At 42.9% G+C, this 27884-nt stretch overlaps 1 protein-coding gene across 1 annotated transcript in view; it reads left to right on the forward strand.

The window, feature by feature from the left end:
- The window catches only part of Sh2d4a (SH2 domain containing 4A), a 60000-nt gene extending 37431 nt beyond the window's left edge, over positions 1–22569 (forward strand). Inside the window, exons 5-9 of the mRNA XM_027388895.2 lie at positions 2496–2607; positions 4546–4747; positions 8237–8367; positions 20566–20786; positions 21182–22569. Of these exons, the coding sequence (XP_027244696.1) occupies positions 2496–2607; positions 4546–4747; positions 8237–8367; positions 20566–20786; positions 21182–21274 (759 nt within the window). The 3' untranslated portion in view covers positions 21275–22569. The remainder of the gene's footprint in view (positions 1–2495; positions 2608–4545; positions 4748–8236; positions 8368–20565; positions 20787–21181) is intronic.
- The last annotated feature ends 5315 nt before the right edge of the window (positions 22570–27884 follow it).

Here is a 27884-nt window from a genome sequence, read left to right on the forward strand (position 1 = left end):
TTTTGAAACAACAACCTGGCAGCTGGCAATAGGTGGGGGTGGGGGTAGGGGTGGGGTGAACCCTATGCTCTAGAGGAGGACCTCAGTTTGATTCCCACTAACTACCAACATCAAACAGCTCACAGATTCCCCAGATCCCAAGGAATCCAATACCTTCTTCTGTCCAACAAGGGCACTTGCACACATGTGTGCAATACAGACACATAAACAAAAGTAAAATACATTGTCCGGCTTCTTGTTGTTCATGCTGAGCATGGGAGTGAGTGAGAGTCCTAACTTGATGTCGTTACTATGTTTTGAGGTTATTTAGAAATAAATACAGAGCCCTGGGGATATCTCAGTTGGTAAACAGCCTGCTGTGCAAACAAGAGGACTAGAATTCTGATCTCCGGGAAAGATGTGGGTGCAGTCCTGCTTGCCTATGATCTCAGAAATAGGCACTCAGAGGCAGGCAGGTATTGGGGTTTTTCTGGCCAGTCAGAAAGAACTTGTATCAAAATGTAGGTGGGGAAATGATTGAGGAACACACTTGATGTTGAAAACTAGCCTCTACATGCCCTCTCACTCCTGCACAGATGAAGCCTCACATAGGAACACACAAGTAGACAGAGACAGGGACAAAGAGACAGAGAGACTAAATAAATACATATGTATGTACTACTGTGTATCTGATTCCTCTACTAAGACATTCCATCCAGGAGGCAGGAGAAAGGGAGGGAAGCAAGATGGAGCAGTAACAAGAAGTGACAAGCACTCCCTGCTGCCTGCTCCAAAGTTAGATAAGCAGTAAATAATTGGTAGGTTGGAGGAGGCTTTTTAATGAATCTGCCTACAAGTTGGGCCAACAATTCCAGGGACCTAACTTTGATGAGTGGTTGACTTGGTGGGGTGGGCTTGGTGACTCATTTGCCTTTCAGTTGTCTGGGTTCCTGTCAGTGTCCCTAGAATCCTCATTGTTGCCTCAGTCTTGACATGGGGAGAATGTTTCTTTCATAACTAGTTTGTTCACATCTGCCCAGCAAGAGTTGTAGCAAATGACCAAAAATGAACAGAGTTCCTCTTTTAAGGGTTTGTGTTTTTTCCTTCTGTCCAAGTTTGAACATCTTGAGCTGTACTTCTATGTTCTTCAGGCTCATAACCAGCTTCAGTAATAGATGGCAAATTTTAGTAATCTCAAGAACCAAAAGCTGTTCCTTGGATTTTATAAAACACTGTGACACCAACAATGAGAGCTTGACTCTAGGCAGGAAAACAGTGTAAGAAAAAAATCAAAGTAGACGGTGTGTTCAAATACAGTTGAGCACAGATTCAGAGTATGACTGCCTTAACAGTGGTCGATAGCTTCCTACAGTGATCCAAACCAAGATTTGATTTCAAAAATGGTACAATGCTTTTATGGCAAGGAAATCTTTATGTACGTTGGGATGGGATGGTATATGATGTATCTACCTGGGAAAGGATGCACTTGCCAATATATGAGCATATAGAGGCCCCAGGAAGGCACTAGATGTCTTCCTCTATGACTTCATATATGTTTTGAGACGTGATCTCTCACTTAACCTAGAACATGCTGTTTGCCCTAGTATCCACCTGTGTCTACCCTGCCATCACTGAAGTTACAGGCACATACCCCAAGGCCCAGCTACTACGTGGGCACCAGGGATTCAGACTCAGGTTCTCAAGCTTATACAGCAAGTACTTTACGCACTGGTTGCATCTTTGTAGTTGGAAAGTCATCATTGTCACTTTTGTGGTCCTCTGTGTCACTTTTGTGGTCCTCTGTCTCCTCCTCCTGTGGCACGGGGGATTCAGCTTAGAGCTTTGCACATGGTAGGCAAGCCAGGATAGAGCTTTCACAAAGCTGGTCTGTGGACAACCTGTGTCCATGACCCTCTTAATTTTGAGACACAATCTTACAAAATTGTGCTGAACTTGAACTCACTCTGTGGTGTATTTCACTTTTTCAAAGGTGATACTTTTTGTGTGTTTGAAGGGCAAAAAAGCACCTCATTCCTTTTTTGAGCACCCCAAATCACATATCACATTCTCCTATTTGTTGGAGAACATTTAAACCCCACCCAGTTAAGATTGCTCTTGGGAGCCTGTTAGCTACCGCAGGTCAGTGTCTACGCTGGCCCCATGACTCCGCATATTTACATCAGAGAAATATATTTGGAATAGCTAAGTGCCGGTCTGGGGAAGGGTTGCTTAGATAGATCTTATGTGCTGTGCATTGTGCCAGGCACTCTTAAAGCATGGATGCTCACAGGAACTCTATGTGACGTTCTTTCTCACTTCTAGGAAAACAGCCTGCAGGAACAGAGTCTAGAGTCCCACACAGAGGTATCCAGAGCTCTTGCTTCAGGCATTGCTGACACCAAGTAGCTCCCTAGTGGGCCAGAGACAGTTAAATGGACCCAGAGTGCCTTATGCCCTCTTAAAGAAACTGTCACATTTGTTCACCACTTCCCATATCTATTTTTGTTTTCAAACAGACTAAAGAACCCATAAAGAAAAAAGAAGACGAAGACGTGAAACAAACAGAGGATGAGAAAACCAAGCAGATATACAAGAGCTGGAAGGAGGATTCCGAATGGCAGGCATCGTGTGAGTACCCCGGGGCCTCAGAGGCACCTCCAGGCTCGAGACTGGACCTTCCACTTGAGTGATTCATCAGGAGGCACAGAGAGTGCATCCTTGAGAAGTACCTTCCCATTGAGTTGTCACTCAAATGGTATCAGGAAGTGGTATCTCCTCAGGTGCCTGAGTAGCAGAATGGCTTTGCATTCATCTTTATACTGTTAAATTATGTTTCTGTATGGTGGAATTGTATATAGCTATGAAAAAATCCCACAGAAGAATATTCAATGACATTAAAATATGTCCCTTTCTTGGAGAAGAAAACATTATAAATAGTATAAAATATAATTATTTAAAAATTCTAAATTATTATTACTATTATGTTCTTCTTCTGTTTATTCACTCTGCCTGCCAGCCCTGCCTATCCCTTCTCTTGCCTGCCTTGTTATTGGCTGTTCAACTCTTTATTAGACCCATCAGGTGTTTGAGGCAGACAAAGTAACACAGCTTCACAGAGTTAAATAAATACAATATGAAAGAATGCAGCATATCTTAGCATCTTTAAACAAATATTCCATAACATAAACGAATGTTAACATATTTTAAAATAATATTCTACTTTGTAATACAAAGCATGCAGAATTGACAGATGGGATATATTTGCATCACTCTCACGATTCTATGCCTCTGACCCAACATTGACTCTCTTTTGAGCTTGTACTGCCAGGGCCAAACCAGGAAGACAGGACAGGCAGAGGATGGGCAACCCAGGCTGAAGAATGGCTGAGAGTCTTCACTTGGCACCAACAGAGAAGACTTGATTGTCACTTGAGACAGGGAGACAGGAAGAACCTAAACAGCAAGATTTTCAGGATGCTAAGGTCCTGAATTGGTCTGCAGTTCCATTACAATCCATTATGCTAAAAGTTTTGTGAAACAAAAATTATTTGCAAGATCCAATCTGTGACCTTCTTGTGCTAAGCACTGAAACTCTCGTATGATAAATAGTTTTTAGTGTCTTCAGTGTCAAATATGACAATATCTAAACCACAATGCCTGAATTATTTTTTAAAAAAAAACCTCAATGAAAATGGTTATTGAAAAAAAAAACAAAACAAGACACCCCCCCCCCCCGTGAAACTTCGAAGTCAGGGATAGTAATGCATGCCTTTAACCCCAGCACTTAGAAGGCAGAGGTAAGCAGATCTCTGTGGGTTCAAGGCCAGTACTGGGATAACCAAGGCCACACAGAGAAACCATGTCTCCAACCTCCCTGCTCCCAAAGTAAATAGTTACTACATCCTGCATTAATCTTTAACGCTACACTGCTAAAAGATGACAACCCCATCTATTTTAGAAAGTAATTAATGTTAAAGGGCATATTGTGAAGTGTTTGTACATTTACTAAGGTGTTCTGAAATTCTCCACAGCATGTTTATGGCTTAAAAAAAAAATCCTTTACTTCTGGTCTCTTTGGCCAACTCATATTCAGTTAAGCCTATGGTGGTCCCTGGATGTGTCAAGCCTTGCTGTTCTTTGCCTAGCTCACCTGCTACAGAGAAGTCCTTCGTCCCTAGTTTTTGCTCATGACTTGGGGTACACTGCACCCTGACCATGTGTATATCAGGAATGTGGTGACTTGGGAAACCAGGCCTCACTTAGTCCTGCTAAGTGCAGAAAGAACCTTGTTATACTTTCTCCACTTCCCTCCTTCTCCCTTGTCTTTCTTTCCTCTCCTTCTCAGAAAGTCCGCAGCTCCTAAATGCAGCTTCAAATGCTGCAATGACCATAGACCCCTTAAAATGTGATAGTAGTACAGGGATGGCTAATAGGAGCACAAGGCCAACTCAGCCAGGAGCCTTCCCAGGGCACCACTGTGCAGGGTTGAGTCTCCCATGTCTGTGGGCTCTGAATGTGACCTATGGCAAGCAGGATGGACTTCCTCAGACGCTGTTGTCTTACTAGTGCGAAAATCCAAGGCAGCTGATGAGAAACGACGCTCCTTAGCTAAACAAGCACGGGAAGACTACAAGAGGCTGTCCCAAAGGGGAAGGAGCGGAGACGGGCTGCAGAACCCTCTGGCTGGTCCACAGAAGCCCAGAAGGCCTCCTCTTCCCCCGAAGCCCCTGTTCCTGCACCCACTAGGAAACCCTCCGAAGTCCTTAGGGTGAGCAACCACATGGGTGGCTTCATGGCACTGGGATGGGCTGATTAAAGTTGTGTGTATTGGGACATGGCGGTGGCAGGCGGCGGGGGGGGGGGGGTGCTGGCTTGCTGCTTAGGTTGGCCTCTACCCCTGCTTTCTCTTCTGTGAGATATCCACAGTGACTATAATTAGAACCCAGCCACAGGTGGAAGATGTCTAATTAGATGATTTCCTGTTCCCCTCCTCCACCCAGTGCCCCAAGCTAACAGGAAAAGGGAACATAGATGGTGGGAGGATGTAAGATGCTCAACATTGCCTCTAGTGTCAAATAAGTAGCAAAGTAGGATCCTGAAGGCAGGAGGACTCCATCCACATCTCTGGGACTGCTTTTTACTGCTGAAGAGTCAGGTTTTGGTGGCAGTTCTCTTTCTAAGATGAAGAGCCAATTAGTATTTTCAGAATTTCAAAATGCACCATCTTGGAACCACATCTCTATTTGGTGATGAAGGTACCTTTACCTTCTAGGCACAACACATTCTGGCAGGCAAGAAAAGAATATAGTGATACCTAGAATAAAACGCCATCATTCATGTTTACTATTAAATTCATTTTTAAGGACTACTGGTTTATAGAATTGTTAATATTCTAATATTTATTTGTTTGCTTGTAGTCACGACCAAACCCAGAGGCTCTTCCATATTAGGCAAGCACTATACCACTGAGCTATATCCTCAGCCTTAATGTTCCAATATTTGGAAAGAAATGTTTAAGATAAACTACTGATTGTATGACCAGTCTGCATCTAGAATTGCCTTCTGAAATAAAAACTAAAAATACTTCTCCATTAAAAGAGTTTGGCAAATGCAACAAACAATCTCTGTTTTTTAAAAATGTTTTTTTAATTATTTTTTCTAAATGGGGATTATGAGCTAAGAGGAACACAGGGTGAATTATTTCTCCTACTATAATTATTTCTCCTTATTCCACTGAAAGTTCCATATTGAGATGTGGTGACCAACACTAAATGGCCCTGTACACAGTTTGGGAAATGAGGTTTTATTTTTTATTTTTTCCTTATAGCTAAAAATAAATGTCAGGAAATAAGTATCTCCTTAGCTTTGTAACAGGTCACAAATAAACTCCCGCACAGGGCTCTGCCTAGTGTAACTGGCCACAGCATTTCATGAACAGCTTTTTCTTATTTTCTAGCACCTTCGTGGGATAGCATGGGACATGGCTCACACAACATCCCTTTCCTGTAGTTTTTAATGTATTTGATGAATGGCAATGAAGGTGGACTTTTAAAGGGTAGGAGACAGTTCTTGTTGGTTGTGTCCAAATCATTTTTTTCCAACTTATGATACTCTATGAAGAACTTGTGTCAGAGTGCATAGGGTGAGTCTTGGGACTCTGGGCAGCTATGACACAGGTCAGCCAGGAGCCAGCCCAGAGAAAGACAGACACTAGCCTGTCCCATGTATGTGAAATTTTACCCCATCTCTGAGAATTAAAGGAAGCTAATGTATAATCTCATATGTATGCCAGGTCTGCTTCCCGGGAAAGTCAAATATTATAAGACATTTTCTCTCAAATCCTCTGAAGGTCATAAGTGATAATACACACCCATATTTGCATATATGTATGAATGTTTGCAGAGCTGACATGCCACATGGAACTCATGGCATGATACATTGCCTGCAGAATCACAAAGTGAGGGAGGCTAGCAGAGACCGAGAAAGAAGAGGGAAAGCAGGTAATGAACAAGTCAGGGAGGCAGCTACCTCATTACACGAGCTTGCCTTTGTTTGCCCGTCCTTTCTCTCCAGGAAAACAGCTTTGACTTCTGAATGCTTCTTTTCTCAAACGTTAGTTGGAAGTTAGTGGATCTTCTGACCCATAGTAAAGTGAATTTGAATCTAACACAGTAGTGGTTATTGCTATGACTGGTCCTTTAGGAACAGACACATGAATGTGTTTTCCTCTCTCTGATCCTGGAGCCCCGTACAATGGTGGCATGTACGGAGCCCAACCTGTCATTAACTCTGCCTTGTGATTACATGTTGGAAATGGAAATGCATATAATTCTCTTCTCCCACCTCATCATCCCTTCTCTTCTCACCCTCGCTCTCCCATTCCTGCCCCCTCTTCTTTCTCCCCTCTCCCTCTCTGTATAAAGTAAGGGGACAATTCTCAAGACCCCGTAAAGAGACCAGATGTAAAGCATGCCCAAACCCCTCATATAAAAAGGTGCAATGTTTGCATGTAATGCATGCATAATCTCCCTGTATTTTAAATAATCCATAAATCATTTATAATGACTAATATAAGTGCTATATAAATAAGTAAACATTCATACAGTGTTGTTTGGGAAATAATGATAAGCAAAAATGTCTATATATGTTTAATGTAATAGAAACATTTTTCTTGGAATATTTCCAGCTCTCCATTGTTTGAATTGATGCAGGCCAATTAATTTGTGTGTGCATAGATATGTACACACACACACACACAATCACACTCTCACACACACATATATATACACACATATATATATATATATACACTCAAATATTTGTGTGAGGCTATGCACATATATGCATACATATGATGGATTATTGTTTCTTTTCCCTTAAATTACAGTTAAAACTTTAATTCTTCTTTAGCACAGATAAAAATATCACATCTATAATCAGATTATCATAAATTACCATAAGCTTTTTATTGAAAATGTATACAATATATTCTGGTCACAGTTTCCCCACACTCATTTCCTTCCCGGTCTCTCCATATCTCCACCCATCTGACTCTACACCTTCTGTCTCTTTAGAAAACAAGCAGGCAAACAGAAAAGCTAACAGACCAGAATCAAAAATGACTTCAACAATGAAAAAGTATGACAAACTTTAAAAACACAAAATTGGAAATCATAATATATAATCAAAAGACCAATGATATAAAAAAAAATGCCCAAACAAAGCATTATAAGACAAGAAAAAATTCCTAAAACACCGTCGGGTTCATTTTGCGTAGGCATTTACTGCTGGGAACAGGGCCTGCCTGCTTTACGTGTGGTTTGTAAACCTGTGAGAAAACTGATTTTTCCGCTTTGTAAGTGGTTATCAGTTGGTCTGGGGTAGGAATGGGGAACTCATGTCCACTTCCCACACTGAACACTGGGTCCCAACTGACTCAGGCCTGTGCAGGCCCTGTGCATGCTGCCACAGACTCTGTGAGTTCATGTGTGTGCCATTCCTGTTATGTCTTCGTGTCATCCACACCCCCTAGCTACTAACTCTTCCTGTGTCCTTTTCCACATACCTTCCTGACACAAGGGGAAGGATGTGATGAAGACATTTATGGTTGAACAATGTCTGGCTGTGGCTCTCCGAATATGTTCCCATCTGCTATAGGAGGAAGATTCTTCGATGGAGAATCTAAGAGTACACCAGAATGGAGGACACTATTTCAAATTAATTATTTCTAACTGGAGACTCATCTTACCCATGGCAGGAATCAGGGAGTCATAAGGACAGAGTCCAGCTCCACCCAGGAGGACATCATCCGATGGTTCAAAGAGGAACAGCTGCCATTCCGTGCCGGTTACCAGAAAAACTCTGACACCATCGCTCCCTGGTTCCATGGTGAGTACTGAGACAATCTCTGTTGGCAGATCGGACAGTGCTTGCTCCGAGAAAGACAAACAGTAACAGCTTTCTCCCCTCCTTTATTTGTGTTGAATTCACAGTCTTTCTCATTATGTTCACAAAGCATTTTCTCAGTTCTTTTCAGAGAGCCTCCTTCTTGAGTCTACTTGGAAAGCAGTCGGCATTCATGGCCACTGTGCATTGAGGGTCAATTCCTCACCACAAATTACCAGGGTACACGGGGAAAGCAGGGCTTCCTGTGGACTCAGAGGAGAGAGTGTAACTTCAGCAAATGCCACTGTCTCCCTTGCCTGGAAAGTCAGTGGGGGCTGTTTGATGTGCTGAGGCAGGGTAGCAGGCAGGCCAGCTATAAGCCTCTCTTTCTTAACTCAATGAGTTACCGTGAAGAAACAGTGGTCTCTTTCTATAGCTGTCCAACCCACTTGAGCCCCAATTTCCTTGCCTTTTAAGTGAGAATCTGGAGCCTTTTGATTTTAAAGGATCCTGGGACTTTGATCCATTCTTTCTGATGCTTTGCAAGGTGTTGTGTTTTGAGTCCCAGGACAGTATTGGCTGATCATTTCAGCATTTGGCTTAAGAGACTTCATTAACTGAGGCTCCTCTGTTGACCCAGGTCATACTCAGTGACTCTTTCACTTCAAGAAAAGTCAGCAGCTTCTTTAAGACCTGTGCTTAGGTGCCTGGGGGATGATAGCTCTACTGAGTTATTTGCCGATAATGTACAAAGTGCACAGTTCTAACCCAACACAGAAAAGAAAAGAAGAAAGGAAGGAATTACTTGTGGCTGAATTGGACATCCTACCTAAGTATACATCCAAGGCATTCTCTCCCACTTAGTGCATTGCGTGTCTTGGTTTGAACTATGTTTAAGGCATCTCACTTCTCAGTAGTACCATTGCACATATAAATAGACCACAGAAAATGAGTTCCCAAACACACAGCATGAGCAACCACTTCTAAAGCCCCCAGCTTCTCTGTGACAGCTTTTCGGTGACAGCCACTTTTGTAGCCTGTGTCCCAGCAGACATACCAGCTGTCCTTGAATGTGTCTGAGGGTCAGACTTTGATTTGATCATTCTTGGAGGACTCCAGCCCCCCTCCAGGAGCAGGGTTGTAAGTGTCCCTCCTCTCTGTGCTGCAGAGAACTCAGCTGATTCTTCATGCCTTTGCCAGGGCCACCTCAGCTGTCTGCTGCCCTCAGTTTTCCTTTCTAAGGAAATCAACCTTTGTAGTTTCTGTGTCCTTGGACAGTTGCTGTATGCTATCATCCCTGATTATGACAGCAGTCATATTTTTATTTCTATGTTGTTGTTTTTTTAACAGCAGGGTATGAAAGTGTTAGCCAATGTCATTAAGAATTCTGATATATGAACTGGAGGTTCTGACTGAAGGAGTTCTGGAAAGCTAGAAGACACAGCAGGACTAACAATCCGCTTTGCCTAGAAAACATGACTCTGGGGTGCTACATATAATACTTTATAAGGATGACATTGTTAAATTGTTCCTATACAAGTATTTGTCATAGTTATAAGCAAAATAAATAACACAATAAATAAATAATGTGATAATAAATATACAGTCAAGTATGTCCTCATCTTCCATTTTAGAAAAACATGCACATTTCCATGATGGAGAGAGGGTGGATCATACTTTGTCTCTCTGAAATACTGCTCGTGTGCTTACTAGTTAGTACTACAGAAATGGCCTGACATCACTCTTGAACACATCCCATCATACCCACATAGTGTAATTTCTTCAGAGGCTTTACCCAGATATGGAATTTCTAGAAAGGAGAGACATATGTATCTTTAAATATGCATGTTTAACATTCCTAATCCAAATAGCCACAATCAGAAACACTCCAGAACCGGCGCTAACATGTTGCTCAAATATTTTAGATTTTAGAATGTTTCATGTCCTATATTTTTCTGGGCCTAAATGCTCAATTTGTAGGTCTGCTGAAATTCATTTGAAAGCCCCCCAACCTGAAACACTGTGGATAAGCATACTGAGTACTGATGAATGCCCTGGTGTGATTACTCCAGGGTATGCTCCTGCCTCCGTGCCCAACTTTCTGCTCTTCTCTGTACTTAGCAGTGCTTGATGTCGCCTAATCTCATTTCCTTCTGTCTTGTGGTCCACAGTAGAATTGTAATGACTGTGTTTTCCCTTATGTGCAGTGAGCTCAGCCCCTCGTGTATTTATTTGTTGGGTGAGTGTCTTCTGTAAGCAGTTCTTCAGATGCTTTGATCATTTTCCCAGGATATTTATTGAATTTTTGCTTTGCTTTGTAGAATTTTATATATTCTAAATACTAATCATTTATCAATTGTAAGGGCTAGCTACATTTTCTTTTGGTCTATGATTTATCTTTTAACACCCTGGCACATTTTGATGTCCAATTTTTCATTTTAGTGTTCTTTGGTTTAGTTTTTCTCCTTTACGATGTTTTGATGTATCGTGTACAACCAACCTGCAATTTATTTTTCATAGATACAAGGCACACAGATATCTTTCCATTTATTATTGTGTTAAACTTCACACTACATAAAATTTACCACCTTAACCATTTTGATTTTGTAAGAAAACATTTTTCTTTACTAAGCATAGGAAATAATGGTTTTTCTTATGACATTTCACACATTCATATATTTGATGTTACTGATATTCATCTTCCTCATTGGCCTCCCTTGTTCTGCCTTTCACCTGACTGTCCATTGTAACAATGTCATCTATTTGTGTGTGCATGTGTGTGCTGGCCTACATGCCTGTGCATGGGAGTGTAGAGGTCAGTGTCAGACTTCTTCCTCCGTCACTCTCCAGTTTGGCTTTTGAGACACCATGCTCGCTGATGCTGGAACTTGCTGGCCAGCGAGTCCTTGGCACCTGCCTGTCTCCACCTCTCCAGCATTGTGCCTCCGATTCAACACCCAGCTTCCTTCAGCTTGGGTGCTAAGATAGGAACTCGGGGGTTTTGGTTGTGTATCAGGAAATTTACCCACTGAGCCATCTCCTCAGCCCTCTCACTGCTGTTAAAATGTGTTAGTGTTTGTTTTCTGTGTTTATAGGTGATCTGTGTGCCAAGGATCAGTGAGAGGTATACACGTGAGGTCTTTTCATGTCTTTCCTGGGCCTGCCCTATATCTGGGTATGTGTGGCGGCTTACTAATTTTATATCATAAAACATAGTTTTTTTTTAAACGTCCTAGTCTTTTATTTCTACCTTACAAGAGTGAAAATAAAGAGAAATGAAAGAGGCAAGGAGCTTTGAAATTTAATTTCCAGAACGTCAAGGTGTGAGCTGCGCTTACTCCCTTGTGAATGGGGAGGTGGTAGATATGGGCATGTATTTCTGTACAGAGCAAATGAGCTCTTGGGAGAAGAGTTTAGAACAGCCCCCACCCGACCCCGAGAATAGGGCTTCAGTTTCAGCTTTTTAGAAGGACACCACTCCCCTGCCTGTGCTTTCTGTCTTCCCTTTAGCACAGTCTCACAGTGCTGAGAAAAAGTTACACAAGGAACACGTGGTTCTTCGGTAAAATGCATTTTTTAAATTTTATTTTTTTTTTATCTTTTTTCAAGACAGGGTTTCTCTGTGTAGCTTTGGAGCCTATCCTGGCACTCTCTCTGAAGACCAGGCTGGCCTCGAACTCACAGAGATGAGCCTGCCTCTGCCTCCCGAGTGCTGGGAATAAAGGCATGCTCCACCAACGCCCAGCGGTAAAATACATCTTAATCACTGCAAAAGCTGTCTTGTTTGGAAGTACTCACTTAGGGCCTGTCCTTAAAAAGCCAGGTCATCTCAGAAGGTAATAATGACATAGGAGGTCATGGGGCGGAATCCACCACAAAGGATGAGAGGATCTGGCTGCTTGGGAAGTTGGCAGGTCAAGGCTGAGCCTCAGGGAGAGGAAGCAGCCACTGGGAGGGCTGGAGCTGCTGTTGTAAATGCTTCTGTCTCCAAGACTCACCATCTTCCGAATACTGACATTAAGTCTTTTTTTGTTTCTTTTTCCAGTCTCCTTAACAAAAGGGATTATTTCTTCTTTCCTGTGTCGTTTTTCCCCCTGTTGACCTAGACTGTAATTCTCAGCTCAGGCGTGTCTTGTTTCTTGAATACAATCCCAGTCTTTAATCCATTTTGTTCTTGCAGCTGGTACCAGGGTCCTGCAATCTTTTAGCCACACTGTTTAATCTCTGGTGTTTATAAAGTATATGATAAACTCCAGAGAGTCCTCATGCCCAAATGACCATCAAAGTCACTGAGCATAAGCTAAGCCCAGTTTCTGAATCTCCAGCGTGTATCGATGCATTATACCCACTAACCTGCTCTGAGGACTCATGAAGAGAATCAATGAATAAACACAACTCAAGCTTGAAGTTCCTCCCACAAGTTCATTTCTTCATTCTACCAACACTTCCTCACCCCTCCTAAATAGGCAAAACTATAGCAGTGTAGGAGTCTTAGAAACTGCCAGGGACTGGTGTGTAAAAAGACAGAAATGAAGACAGGAATACATTGCTAGTTTAGGGTTTCCTCAGCAGTCTTTGTTGCTAGATAATTTCACTTACTTGCTTTGCATGTCTGGTTGATAGTCTTGAAATCATTAATAGTTGCTAAATAGGATACAACTGAACTCAGGGAAGCAGCTCCATCCCTGTCCACTCCTTGTGGGTGCCTTTTGTGAACACGACACGTAGCTGAGTCTGTCTTCTAGATGCTGGAGTCCCAAGAGTTTATATTTTAAGCCACCCTGAAAGCAAATTCTATAACATGTTTACTTTGTTTCTATTTTGATACATCTCTCTGCCTCATTCTCTTTGGTAAATTTTCTTCGTTTTTTTTTCGTGGGGGGTAGTTATCCCTGGAACTCAAGTTGCCTGCAGACAGCCATCAGGGTAATGTCCTTTCTTCAGCTTTTGCCATACCCCAAGCTTCAGACACCATCACAGCTGGTGTAGGTAACTGACCTCATTAAGAAAAACCCATAGATATACCTCAGCAGACCTGCCAATCAGTGCCTATTAGTGCCCTATCCTTTGACCATCCTGCTTCAGAAGGGAGATTTCTTAATGTTGGACCTCAAATTTTGCTCACCTTTCATAAAGGGTTCTCATGTAGCTGTCTTCTAAGTACCAATTATTGATATGTGTGGCATTTCAAAGTCTGTAGCTAAGGCTTGGGCAATAGTTTGCATCCCATGTCATATCTAGGACACAAACATTTCATGAAGCAATTAGACTATTACTAAGAAGCAAAAAACAAAAACAAAAAACCATCACCACTGTGTGACGATTTTGGAGTTGGCTGAGTGGCTTCACATCTGAAGCCGTGTGTCCTTGGCCAGGTGGCCTGTCTTCTGTGCTTCTGTTACTTTTTTGGTATGGTGCAGGCTAAGGACCAAATCTTTTAACAGATATAGAGTACTCAGAACTGTGTGAGACACCAGGTGATAAGTGCCACCATCTAGAGGGCAAATGAGAACGGACAATGTTAATAATTCTAGACCTTTAACTATGTCTATGAAGGGAACAGCTGAATACCAGCAGAGACATGTCCCTTTACAAATATTGTTTTCTAGCATCCTCTTTTTCCATATTTTTGGGGAAGCCTAGATGCAGGGCTGTAGGACAGATGGCAAAGAAAGAAAGTAAAACATGGGAGGATACTGGTAACCTACCCAGGACACTGGTAACCTGCACTGGCTCTGGGAAGCTCTGCAATTGCTACAATGTCCTGTAGCATTGTGTCAGCCCCAAGTATAGCCTGAAGTATGTAGAACACAAACCCTGAGCTGAAGAGACTGAGAAACGACTGCCTAGTAGGGTCTGTACATGTAGCTCAACCACAATTAATGTGTCAAGAGAAATATATCTTCTGTAGGTTGCTCAGGGTAGATGTGAACACTTTCCTGTGAAATAACACATTTGTAAAATTTCATGAACAAAATTCATTGAAAGCAAAACACCAGGGCTGAGCCGAGGACCCAGAAGAGACCCTGATCCTGCAATCTTGGCATTGACTCCTCCACCCTCCCCCACACACACACCGCCCTTAGCTTGCTTGTCTACAAAATTGGATGATTATAGTACCAGCTCTCATTACTTAGAACACTTTGAAGATTAAATAGAAGATGAAATGTAAACATAAGCACATCGTACCATCATGAGAAGCAGTACCCTGGTTGAGTGGATAGGAGTTTGGCAATGGGCTCAATGCCTAGAGCCAATGGCACACTTATCATGACCTTCTTAAGGACCCTGAAGTGCTATGTAGTTCCCTGTGAACACACTTGGAGACATTTTTTAAATTATTTGCTTATTTTTATTTTACCTACATGAATGTTTGCCTGCATGTATGTATTTGTACAACACATATGCCTAGTGCCTATAGAGGCCAGGAGAGAGTATTAATTAGAACACCTCAGACTGGAATTATAGGGCACTGTGAATTGTTATATGGGTGCTTGGAGTTACAGATGGTTGCAAGCCATGCATGTACTGGGAATGCAACTTTGGTTCCTTTGCAACTAACTGCTCTTAATTACTGAGCTATCTCTTCATCCCCTAAGGCTCCTTTGGAGGGTTACTTTAAGGGCTCAATGCAGCAATACATTGTGTCTTTATTTGGTAATCTTTCATTTAATCCAAACATATATTTTCCAGATATGGGAAGCAGGTTGTACAGCTGTACAGCCTGTGGCATTTCATACAGAAGGGCACTACCCCTTAACGCTATCTATCAAGTCTTAAACTAGAGGCAGTAGCTTTACAGAGGGTTGGTGGTGAGATGCAATCGGTTGGCTAAGTCTTTTCCAGGGCGGAGTGCTGAAGATGGTGGGGGATATCCTTCTGAATGCTGTGAATATATGTTTCTCTTATTGGTTGATGAATAAAGCTATTTTGGCCGAGGGACAGGCAGGATGTAGCCAGGATAGGCGGTGAAGTATAGGCGGTGCTACCAGACTAGGAGAATTCCGGGAAGAGAAATGCACAGAGTGAGTCACCAGTGAGATTCCAAGTAGCTCTTGGGAAGGTAGGATGCCTGGGAATTCTCTGGTAAGCCAAGACCACATGGAGATACACAGATTAATAGAAACGGGTTAATAATTAAGAGAGAGCTAGCCCATAAGAAGCCTGAGTCATTAGCCAGATAGTTTATAATTAATATAAGCCTCTGTGTGTTTATTTGGGACTACATGGCTGCAGGACCAGGCAGTCCAGAAACCTCCATCAACAGAAGGAATAAAGTATGTCAGTGTGGGAGCTGCCTGACCACTAGGAGGTCATAGGGAAGTGGGGAAAGGCAAGATGGTCCTCATTGAATGTGCTGTACATGAACCCCCTCAGCTGAGACCAGGTGACACTCACAGGTGGTGGGTGCCAGGTGCTCTGCTGGTGAGCCCACTCAGCTGAGACCAGGTGACACTCACAGGTGGTGGGAGCCAGGTGCTCTGCAGACTCAGAGGAAATAGCTCAGGAGACATCCAAATGCCTTTTACTCTCCAGTTGCAAACTGAGTGGGAATTTTCCAGAAGGTGCTCTGGGAATAATCATCCTACCAGCTTCTTCCTGTGGAGTACTCTCTGCCCACTGGATTTCCAGCTAGAGCCCTGCTAGGGTTTTCAAGTTACTGTGAGTATCTTTGAGCTTATGGATCTCTCCTGGGAAGAAATCAGTTTTCTTGGGGCTGTTCGGGTCAAGCCTTCACTCCAGAGAGGCCCCCAAACCACACAATCCAGTGCAGTAGCTATTGACCACACATGCAGAGTAACTAAAGAAACAAAATAGAACTGGGGTTTGAGTCCATAGTCACATTCACTGTAGTTGAGGTCTCAATAAATACCTGTGGCTGGCAGCAGTCACCTGGCCAACACAGGACATTTCCCTCATTGCGGGACATTATGGTGCTTCTGGAGAAGGATCCAGTTCCTGTCATTACAGACAGGAATGTTTAGGATACTTTCTTCTGGTCTCACCTCCATGTGTTGGGCCTGCACACCAAGTGTTCACACTCCGCAAAGTTTCAGCTACAGCTGTGTCTTGACTCTTCGGGGCCATTTGCTGCCCGGAAGACCTCATGCAGTGACATCCCACATTTGCCTGCTACTTTCTAGCTAGATTCCACTCTTAAATTATACAGACTATTTTTCTTGTTGAAATCTATGCCATTAAACTTACTGAATAAAAGAAATCTAGCCAAGAATGGTAGCATATGCCTTTAATAACTGCAAAGGCAGACAGATCGGGGTGAGTTCCAGGCCAGCCTAGGCTATGTAGAGAGATGCTTTCTCAGTAAACAAACCAACAAATAAAAGCATTAAAAGAAATACACCATTTACTTCTTCTGCCATCACAGAGGCCCCTCCTAGGACCTCAGATTGCTTTGGTTCTTTACAGTGTGTGAAGATTGCTGATTTCCAGAGGCAGCCCTGAAGTGTCATGTCCTTCATAATTCTTAGAGACATGCAGAGAACAAATCCAAAGTCTGTGAGGACATTGCTCTCACTGCACTGATCAGTATACCCGACTTTGGAACTTGACTTTATACTCAAAGCTCCCATCTTCCATGGCCATGGCTCCTCAAAGGTACCCATGGTCCTTGACCCCCGAGGGCTTCTGTGAAGAAATACCTACATTAACCTATGTAGGTTAAAAGATGCAATACAGTAAGTAGCTTGTGCTAAGGAAAGAGAACTACGTGGCTAAGCAAGTAGAAAAACACCCTCTTGTGCTTGGCCCTCACCTTTGAGCTTGTCCCCACTCCTATGATATGCAAGGAGATTGCATTATGGCCTGGGATTTACTGCAAATCACTTTATTGCATTTGGTGTTTTAGGAGATTAGATAGTGCTAAGATAGTCTTTAATGGGTGATGATTGCAGAGGTCAGGAGGCTTGTAGATACTTTGATTTATGCTCATTAATTCACCTGATTTTAGAAAAAAAAATAGCCCAGGTTTCCTTGCAATTTTCCAGGAGAATTTCTTTTAAGATGATCCATATATTTCTGGATACCACCTGTTTGTTATTGACTGTACACATCTTCCCATTCTATTGAGGGAACTTAGAACTAAAGACTTAGTCTGTTAGTAAGTTTTGGTGTAATAAGAAAATGTTTTCCATAATGCTGCTTTCCCTCCAGACAGGAGTTTAATAAGTCCTTGGTACTAAAGGGATATTTGCAGTGTCAGTAAAAAAAGTCCTGCCTCCTTAGGCAATCTAATATTGCATCTTCAAACTTCTGCCATGGGGTAGTCCTGGCAAAGAAAAGTTGCTTGTGGCCTTCTTGCAACTATGGCTTTTACACAATTTGACCGTGGAACCAGAGATGTATAGAAAGGCAAGAGACAGTGCAAGCAAGCAGCCTGTGTCTGCCAGGCCATTATTTGAGCTTCTGAACTGAGAAGCTCACTCAGTAATTGCGGGGCCACTGTCTCCCATGTGCCACAATAGGAAGTATAGAAAAAAGACTGACAGGTTGAATGTTCATACTTTGTGTTGTTGTGACCAAAGAAGCCTGAAAGAACATCTGAGAGGAGGTAATATTTATTCCTCATCTTAGAGGGTTCAAGTCTATGGCTGTTTGGCTCCGTGAACATAGGCAGACCGTCTCGGTAACAGCAGCATGTGGGGGGAAGATCTAGTCTCGTGGTAGATAGGAAAGACAGGAAGAGAATAAGCAAACAGGCAGCATGAGACATAGCCCTCAAGGACACTCCTCCAGTTGCTTCCTCCAGCTGGGCTCTACCTCCCAAAGTTTTATAATCTCCCCAAGTGACTCCAGCATCCAGGAACAAAGCATTTGAGACATGAACTGGGGTATGTGGGTGGGGAGGAAGAGGCTATTTCATATCTCAGCTATGGTGAATGTTTATGGTAGACATGAATCAGCAACCTTTCTAAGAGGCACAGCAATAGAGCTGGGGTCTCTGGGAGAGATGCCTTGGGTTGCTTTCCTTTTGGGTGCCGTTTCCCATCTTGGTAGAGGGATCTATCAGCACTTTCCTAACTCCAGTGCTTGATACATGCTCTCATGCGGGGCTTTGTGGTATAGGACCGGGGTCTTCATCTTCCCCAACAGTGATGGGCAAAGAACAGGTAGGAGAAGTGTTGGTGGGTTGACCTTGGCTTGGGGGGAATTCAAATTCCTCCCCCTATTAAAGATCTATTTAGAGATTTTTTTCTTAACTTTGTGCTCTGGGTGACTTAATGAGCTAAAACTTCACTAGCAATTAGAAGGGCTATGAAAACCATTTGATTTTCACCAGGAAGTGTTCTGTTTGTTTCCTTAATAACCAGAACATGAACATCAGCGCAGAGTGAGAGTGGAGGAGGAGGAACCAGGAGCTCCTCTCTGCTGCAAAGCAGAGTGAACTTGAAAAGAACATTGCTCCTCCCTCCCAAATCAGAGCCCACGGGGTGACTCAGCAAGCTGTGCTGTTGATTATTTTCTGTATGTTTACTATGCTGTCTATTCATTTCAAGAATTACAATAGAACTAAGAAGGGAACTTTCGAACGTTGAGTCAAACTCTATGAACCAAGAAATGAGACTGGGAATTCAAGAGACATCTTAATTATACCTCTCATAAAGCCATATATATATATATATATATATATATTATATATATATATATATATATATATATATATGCACTCATGCTGGGCTTTGTGGTATAGGACCGGGTTTTATTCTTCCCCAACAGTGATGGGCAAAGAGCAGGCAGGAGAAGTGTTGGTGGGTTGACCTTGGCTTGGGACATAAGTAAGTTAAGCTCTAGCCTCTCAAAGACCAGTGGATACATACATTGAAGACTAGTTTTATTAGAATTCAGGAGACCTTGTACTGGTATCCAGCACTCAGTAGATCTATCTTCTGGTTCTGTCACTAACTTGCAGGGCTTCCTAGACCAGGCTGTTTCAACTTTAGCACCGTTGATGCTTTGTGCTGGATAATTTTTACAGTACTTGACTGTTTTGTGTATGTTCAGTAGCACCCCTTGCCTCTACCCCATGAATACAAGTACCACCCACACCCACAACAACTGCACCAGTTACTTCTTACATCACTGTGAACACATCGGACAGTAAGAACATAAGACAGAGAAGATTTATTTGATTCCATGGCAAAGAAACACTGGCAGTGGGAACAAGGGGAAGGTTCTTCACATCATTGCAGACCAGGAAACACTTCACATCATATTGGATCAGGAAGTGGAGAAAAGAGAATTCTAGCCCTCAACTAGCCTTCTTTCTCCTCTTTTCCATCTCATCTACTAGCCAATGGGATGATGTTACCCACATTCAAGGTGGGTCTCTCCCCTTCAGTTCATTCTCTGTGCAAACCACATTAATTTCACAACACATGTGATTTGTCTCCTTTGTGAGCTACTGTTTTAGAGCAAGTCATGTCACTTCCCAGACCTGAGTCCTCACTGACCGACAGTGGTGGCCCTATAAGAGCATCTGAAGTTCATTCGGATCTGACCAATTACCCTCAAGATAATATACCAGATTGTCATAAGTGGTAGACAGCTTGTGTCAATGCAAATGGGTCTCTAAGTGAAACTATTTGTAAATACAGTTCTTTTACTATGTGTCCTAGTTTGCTTCTCTGTTGCTATGATTAAAACACTGACCAAAAGCAACTTGGGGAAGAAAGGGCTTATTCCAGCTTGGAACTCCCAAATTTCAACACATCAAGGGAAGGCAAGCAGGAACTTATGGCAGGAATCTGGAAGCAGAAACTGAAGCAGGAGCCAAGGAGCAATGCTGCTTACTGGCTTGCTCAGTTTGGTTCTGTATACAACTCAGGACTACCTGCCAGGGGTGGCACCACCCAAAGAGGCCTGGACCCTCCTGCATCAATCATTACTCAAGAAAATGTCCCCACAGACCAGCTTGATGGCAGATATTCTTCAACTGAGAGGTCCTTCTTCCAATGTGACCCTATCTTGTGTCAAGCTGACAAACTCTCTGTTTTGCGTTTGTCTAGTTATCAAATACCAAGGGGATTGTTTGTTTGTTTGTTTGTTTTACTGATTCCCAAGGACCGCAAAATACACATGGAACAGCTCTGCCTGTCACCAAACTCTATTCATACAGTGAGGGGCAACACAGGAATGGCTTACAGGTACTTTGCTAAAATGACTTTTCTTTCCCCCTTCCCACAGGGATTCTCACACTAAAGAAAGCAAATGACCTTCTGAGCACAGGTGTGCCAGGAAGTTTTCTGATCCGAGTCAGTGAAAAGATCAAGGGCTATGCCCTGTCCTACCTGTCTGAGGAGGGCTGCAAACATTTCCTCATAGACGCATCTGCCGACTCTTACAGCTTCCTGGGTGTGGACCAGCTGCAGCATGCCACCCTGGCAGATTTGGTGGAATATCACAAGGTGAAGCCACTCATATGCTTAATTTGTCTTGGGAATTATTGTCCTATAGATATATAACAAAGAGGGGCATGGCTAGGGATATTGCTCAAAAGCAAGCAATGGGAGGGGCAGCATATAATTCCCCCTGTCCTTTATCACATCCTCCTGACACACTCAGAGATATCCCACTGGATCTGAGAATACTGGAGATGCACATACTGGTCACATGTGTGAATGGTCCCATGCTAGAACTTGGACTCTAGCAGGAAAGGGAAGCTGCCAGAAGGAAATTGCTATTAAGGTTGTCAAAAGCCAACATATGTTTGCACAAGCCTAGAGTAAAGGGGTGATATCCTGAGGAGGTAGAAGGGCATCTACCACACAGCTGCTACATGACCCTGTGCTTTGATTGACAGGAAGAGCCCATAACCTCCCTGGGGAAGGAACTCCTGCTGTACCCCTGTGGTCAACAAGACAAGCTACCAGACTACCTGGAGCTCTTTGAGTAACAGCTCTAGTCAAGATCAGCCTTCAGCCAGGTTTTCCTCTGGACAGACACCTCGGAGGTGGACAGTTGCCTGTGATGCCAAAATCACTCTGTGACAGAGCCAACAGTGAAGAATGCCTTTGAGGTTAATTGAAACCTTGATTCTGCATAAAAGCTGGAGTTCAAGTCAAGGGGATACATCCTCTCCCCATCCTCATTCTGAAAGGAAAAGGGAGAAGTGTACTCATTTCAGTAACATCCTAATATGAAGAATAGGACCTTGAAGGATATGACCATCATGTTGTATATAAGATAAAATAACAAGGCTAACTTGAAATGTATTTTTAGCAGTTAATATGTTACTCTAAAAAAAAAGTGAACTGTTTTGTGATCTACGTGCTCCCTCTTTTGTATTCAGTCAAAGGTCTCAGCGCCTACTTCCATGAACTTCTATCTTGGCTTTAGAATGCTGGAAAAAGCATCCTCTCTTGGGGCTGAGAGTATCCTCAAAAGACAACCATTTTTGTATGTATTGGAGCCAGGATTCAGGAGACAGAAAAGCAAGTCCCAATTGGGAATTGAAAGAGAAGTTTTAACACCTGGTATGTGAGACTTACCATGCACAAAACAACAACAATAAAAAATAACACACACGGCATCAGTAGGGAACCACATTTTATAGCTTGTTCCTCAGTTTTCTTTGCCTCCCTTATCTGTGAGTAAATATAAAAGATGGTGTGCATGGCCATGCAAGGAGTCATGTATTCATGCTGCGGAGAGAAGAACAGAGTGGTTTGGATACCACCCATTGAGAGCTGAATTGTGTCCCACACCAAACATACATGAAGTACTGACCTCCCTATACATGGTGTGATCTGATAGAAAAAGGGGGTCTTTGTGGCTAAGATAAGTAGGGTAGTCCTGACTCTAATGACTGGCATCTGTACAAGGAAGAGAGATTTAGAAATAGACACACAGAAAGATGAGGTCTGAGGAACCACAGAAACAGAGTGAGTGTGGCAGCTGTGATCAGGGGATGCCAAGACTTGTGGAAGATAACAGTACTCTGGGTAGATTCTCCCTGGAACTCTAGAAGAAAAACATACGGCCTTGCTTATGTTTATTTTCACCATTATTTCAGCCTTCTACCTTTAGAACTGTGGGATAATAAATGTCAAAGTCACTGAATATATGGTAACTTTTTACAGCACTCTCAGAAAACTAGTGCAAGAGTTTATGTAATCACAGATCCCGCACACGTTTCATGGACTTGTTTCTTGTTATAGTCTGTGCCCTCACAATGAAATAAAACTTGGATATGGGAAGAATATTCCAAATGATGCTGTCTTGGCTGGGGACACAGATTTATCCAGTCAGGGATCTCTGGCCCTGCAGCATCCTTAACTCAAATGTCCAGTCATTCTTAGCTCAGATCAATGAAGTGGGGCCAACCTTGGGGTGGTGGGTCATGCACTGTCATTTTTCCTGGGAGGAAGGAACATTGCCCATAGCTAAGCCTCTCTGTGCTAGCTTTCTTTTAACTTGCCTTTTAACCAAAGTAGAATGGTGCTACAGTTGTTGTTGTGTGCATCAGTCAAATGCACAATATACCAATGAAGAGGCTAGTGGGCAATCCAATGAGAAAACTGAAATTCAGATTTTAGTCAACTGTTTCTTGAAACATTCCATGTGGTTTGTACAGTTTAATCTTTATAAGATCCATCTTTTAGCTCTGTTTCCATGACTCAGGCTTCAAGAGATTACTCAGAATCTTTGCTGTGTTCTCATCTCTCCCCACTATTTCCTGGTTCTCTTGAATGGCCCCTTTATCTATCTATGCAAGTTATGTTTCTTATTGCAGTGACAAAAGTACCTGACAAAGGCAAGTTAAGGAAGGGAGGGTTTGTTTCTGCTCACACTGTGAGAGTGCAGTCCATCATGATGGGGAACCCACGCTGGTGGGAGCCTGCCACATCGGCACTAAGAATGGCTAAGTCTAAATATATCCATCTGTGTTAAGTGACTGAAAGAAGATTAAGAAAGAACACAACAGAGTTAACCTAGTATAATTGCAGGAGTAGTAGATTTGGGTTCTGTACTGTTTCCTCTTATTGACACACAGAGGGATAAACCTTCTAGTATTTGGTGAGACAGTGGCCAGAAGGAACACTGAAATTCTGAGGGCAGGAAAATGATTTGCAGAATTGGGAATTTCAACTGAATGGGCTGAGGGAACCTGTGTGCTTACCCTCACGGTCATGGCCATGTCTGAAATAGGTATGGTCTGAGGTGGAGTCCAACCCTGGCTCTGGTCTCCTCTTCTGTGTGTCAACAAGCCTAAATACCTGCCTTTTCTGCTCAACGTTTCTTGGTCTGGGGTGTTGCCTTTAGACTGTTGTAGAGGTTTCTAATGCCAGGGGCTCAGGCCCATGGACTCTTGTGTCTTGGGCTAAAGCCAAGTGCCAGACCCTGTCCACATTGGATCTTCTTCTCATCATTAAGATTCGGGAAACTCCCTGCTGCAGGCATATCACCTTTTCTGGCCTTTATACTACCATGGCAAGCCAGGTCAAACATTACCTAGGCTAAGGAAGAGCCCAGGAACAATTAAGACCAAAAAGAACCAAAGAGGCACAGCACGAATATGTCCCCCAAAATATCTCAGGGCATCGATACCCAGAATAACCTACTTGAGCCAAGGCTTTGCCATTAGTTATTCTATGATGGACTAGTATTGTTCTAGTCTGCTTTCTATTGCTGTGATAAACACCATGACTGAAAGCCACCTGGGGGAGAAAAGGATTTACTTGACTCACACATCCCAATCATAGTCAATTACTGAAGGAAGTCAGGGCAGGAACTGAAGCAGACCACGGTGAGCAACGCTACTTACTGGCTTATTCTCAGGCTTGCATTCAGCTACCTTTTTTTATACCTCTAGGATCACTTTGCCTGACCTGGCCAGAATCACTATGAGCTGGGCCCTCCCACTTCAATCATCAATCAAGAAAATACCCCATAGACTTACCTAGAGACCAATCAAATGGAAATGTCTTCTTAATTAAGGTGCATTTGTGGCTCTGTGCATATCGTAGTTTGGGGCTTCCACTATTTTGAGTACAGAATATATATATATATATATATATATATATATATATATATATATATATATATGAAGCTTATTTGCTTTGGTTTTTGTTGAGAACATGATACATGATTGCGGGGATGGCCTGAAGCTAAGAAGTGGTGGAAGTGTGCCTAAAAGCCTGGATTTTCTCATCCTGAGAGGGACAGGAGTTTGACTGCTCCCCTGCCTTTCCCGGACACCAACAGACCCCAGGACATAAGCATCCCCAAGCAGGGATGTGCCCTGGTGCAGGTAGCAACTGATAAGCTCTCCCGGCTCTAAGGCTGGGAGGACTGGTTTGCTGCTTATCTGACCTCTGAAGCATCCCAGACTGGGGCTAGACTGCCTTTCTTTTCTACATGGCCTCATAAGGCTCCTTCTCCTGGGCCCTGAGGCTTCCGAGTATGCAAATGAAGTGCCCTCCACGTTCTTGTCTCAACCAATAACATACCACTACATGGATCCAAATGGCCATTTTTCCTGGGGTATAACTGTCACCTGCCCACTCCTAATAAACGAGCTGTTTTTGCACACAGACTCCTGAGTATTCTCACCCATCCTACTCACCGATAGTCAAGATCCTCCTTCGGCGCCAGCGGTGCTTGGACCTGCTCTCTCTGACCTCCCAGGTTGGACTAATGCTCAATAGTTTGACCATACTGGGACAAAGAAGGACTCGAGTCGGGCAAATGACTTTATTTCAGGACACATATTAGATTTGTCTTTCTTAGAATGCAGCTTTTTCCCCTCATAATCACAGCTTTCTGACAATTATATCTTTAATATTTTTGTTTAAATTTTGCTTTCTTATCCTTTAGAAATACATATGTCTTATTCAGTGTTTCTTCTTTGCTTTTTTTTTTTTTTTTTTTTTTTTTGGTCTTTTCATTGTGTTTATCCCTGCTTTCTGCTACTCATCTCTGATCCTGTGGAAGGAGAGACTGGATTTCCTGCCATGTTAATTCTATGTGTTACTGTGACCACTCCACAGTAACACTGCCATGTTAATTCTATGTTCTACTGTGCCTACTCCACAGTAATACTGCCATGTTAATTCTATGTTCTACTGTGACCACTCCACAGTAACACTTCCATGTTAATTCTATGTGTTACTGTGACCACTCTACAGTAACACTGCCATGTTAATTCTATGCTCTACTGCAATTGGCCCCACAGTTAAATTTCGAGTTTGTCTGCAGGGTGGTGAGTAACTTGTCTCTCTATGCAAAGGCTTACTTATGTTCCTCAAGATTAAAATCTATCAAGGGGCTTAGGTGATGAAAATTTTCTCCCTTTAATGTATGATAAAAATATATTATTGGATAATGAAGTAACTTGACATAGCATAAAGAAAGCCCAGCAGGCTTGAGTTTGTGTCCTGCCCATATCATCAATTAGCCTTGTGGAATCATAGAAAGAAAAAAATGCTGAACTTGCATGATCTTCAACTTCTAAAATGAGTTATTGAAGTCACCTGGGTTCTGGAGATTAGAAAAGAGTTATGTTAATTGCCCAGCATAGCGAAAAAGCTCTGACAAGTGCAACCACTCCCTGTGAGTTTTCCTTTATTAACCCAGCTTATATAACCAATGGGCCCTGCATCCTAATGGCCACATTCCTGGAATTTGGGGGAGTATGTTAAGGGGACAAGGGAAACTTTTAAAATGTTGGGGATATAATGATCTATACAGAATATTAGCTAGCTGACCTAAAGTGAAATGGATCAGTTAGCTTGGGATTTCAAGTGGCAAGGGAAGGGAGGGATATTTCCTAGTGATTTTGACAAACCAAAGGTTAGCAATAGCCATCTTTTATCCCTGAATTGGCAGTTGTCAGTGGCCTAGACCATAACCCCCAAGTTAACACCTACTTTGTGAAGAGAAGATTTTGGATTTGCAACATTCTCTGCCTATCTCCTTGTTAGGCCAGGTGGCGCCAAGCCTGCACACTATGCTACTGGTGCTGATTAGATCCATTGCACAAGTCCATCTGAGTCAGTTGTATGGTTTCCTCAGCTGAAAAGTAGCTTCATTTTCAAGTCTTCCAGTAAGTCAAAATCCTAGTAAGATCCCCACCCTAGAACTGGATCACAACCAAACAAAGTAGCAATACCATCTTTTCCATGGACGTCTTTCTCAATGGTGTGAAAGAGTATTATACAAGCTTCTCACTCAGGCCACTCTGGCTATTCCTGACAGCCCCACACAGTGGGGCTTTATATGGCTCAATGTTATATGAGAGTAGTTACAGAGGATAAAAAAAAGAGAAATTTAAAAAATAAATCCTTCAGGTTTGGTTTAAATTTAATTTGGGTGATATTCTATTTTTTGTTTGTTTTGTCTTTATTTCAAACATTTAAATGCATTTGAAATGGCTTATTTAAGACATCGACAGACAAGATGCTATTGTAGGTTTTCAGCATGGGTTGCAGGCTGAGACTGATGGTAGATTTGAAAGTTTCGAGGACAAAGATCTGAGGTAGAGGCGGCTGAGTACCTTATTCCCACCTAAAGTGTAGCTGCAAAAGAAGGAATAAATTCAGTTCTCTTAACCACCCATGCAGATTCATAGACATTTGCTGATTTCTAGCAGAGCAACCTCCTTCCTGCCACCCAACACACATGCATCCTGGCCCTTGATGAATGTGGAGGAAACAGTGGAGGCAGGAGCATAGCCTCGCTTCTCTCTCCCTTCTCTCTCACAATAGTGTCCTGCCCGCCCCCCCCCCCCGCAGGCTGTGACATTCACCATGGCCTCCCTTCCTATTACCTACCTCTCCCATGGTCTCTTTCCTATTTCTTACTATCATTGTCAACGATAAACCCCTGGGGATGCTGGGATTGACTTCTGCAGAGGGCACCATCAAAGGCTGAGTAAAGCAGAACCATTTAAAAAGGTATCTCTGTGGACATGAAATAACATATTCTGTGTGTTGGGGAAAAAACCCAACCCCTCAAACCAACTGGCACAGACCCCATCACATTTGGCAGCAACAACAAAGCCTGAGTCTTGCCAGGAGAAACAGCTTTGAATGATAATACATATCCAGTCAGAATGTAACCACAGGGAGCTCAGGCATCAATGGGCAGGGGAGCAAAGCACACCTGTCTTCCTTAGAATCTGCCCGAGGTCATTGTCCCATCGGCAACTCCCAGGAACTCTAGGAGTTCCAATTTGACCTTCTACATGAGCATCTTTAAACCTCACCATTTGGGGTCCTGCTTAAGAGCCTGGTCCTAAGGCTTCACACTCAAGCACAGTGCCAGCCCAGCTCATCTCTCTGCAGCTGGAGAGATGCAGGTGACTAGGTTGTGTAGCTCTTCCTGGTCTGCCATGCCAACAAGTTTCACTCCTCTGGGTCTCTTATGTGGGGTTAGAGAAGACAAACAGTGGGAACAACACACAAAGAGGACTGAGGACTAGACTTGCCTAACTCAACCTTTTTCCCCATGAGCCTTCACACCACCTGGAACTTGCCCCAGGATGGGATGTTGGCATGAAGTCA

Source organism: Cricetulus griseus (assembly GCF_003668045.3).
Source record: "Cricetulus griseus strain 17A/GY chromosome 1 unlocalized genomic scaffold, alternate assembly CriGri-PICRH-1.0 chr1_0, whole genome shotgun sequence".
Taxonomy (NCBI): Eukaryota; Metazoa; Chordata; class Mammalia; order Rodentia; family Cricetidae; genus Cricetulus; species Cricetulus griseus.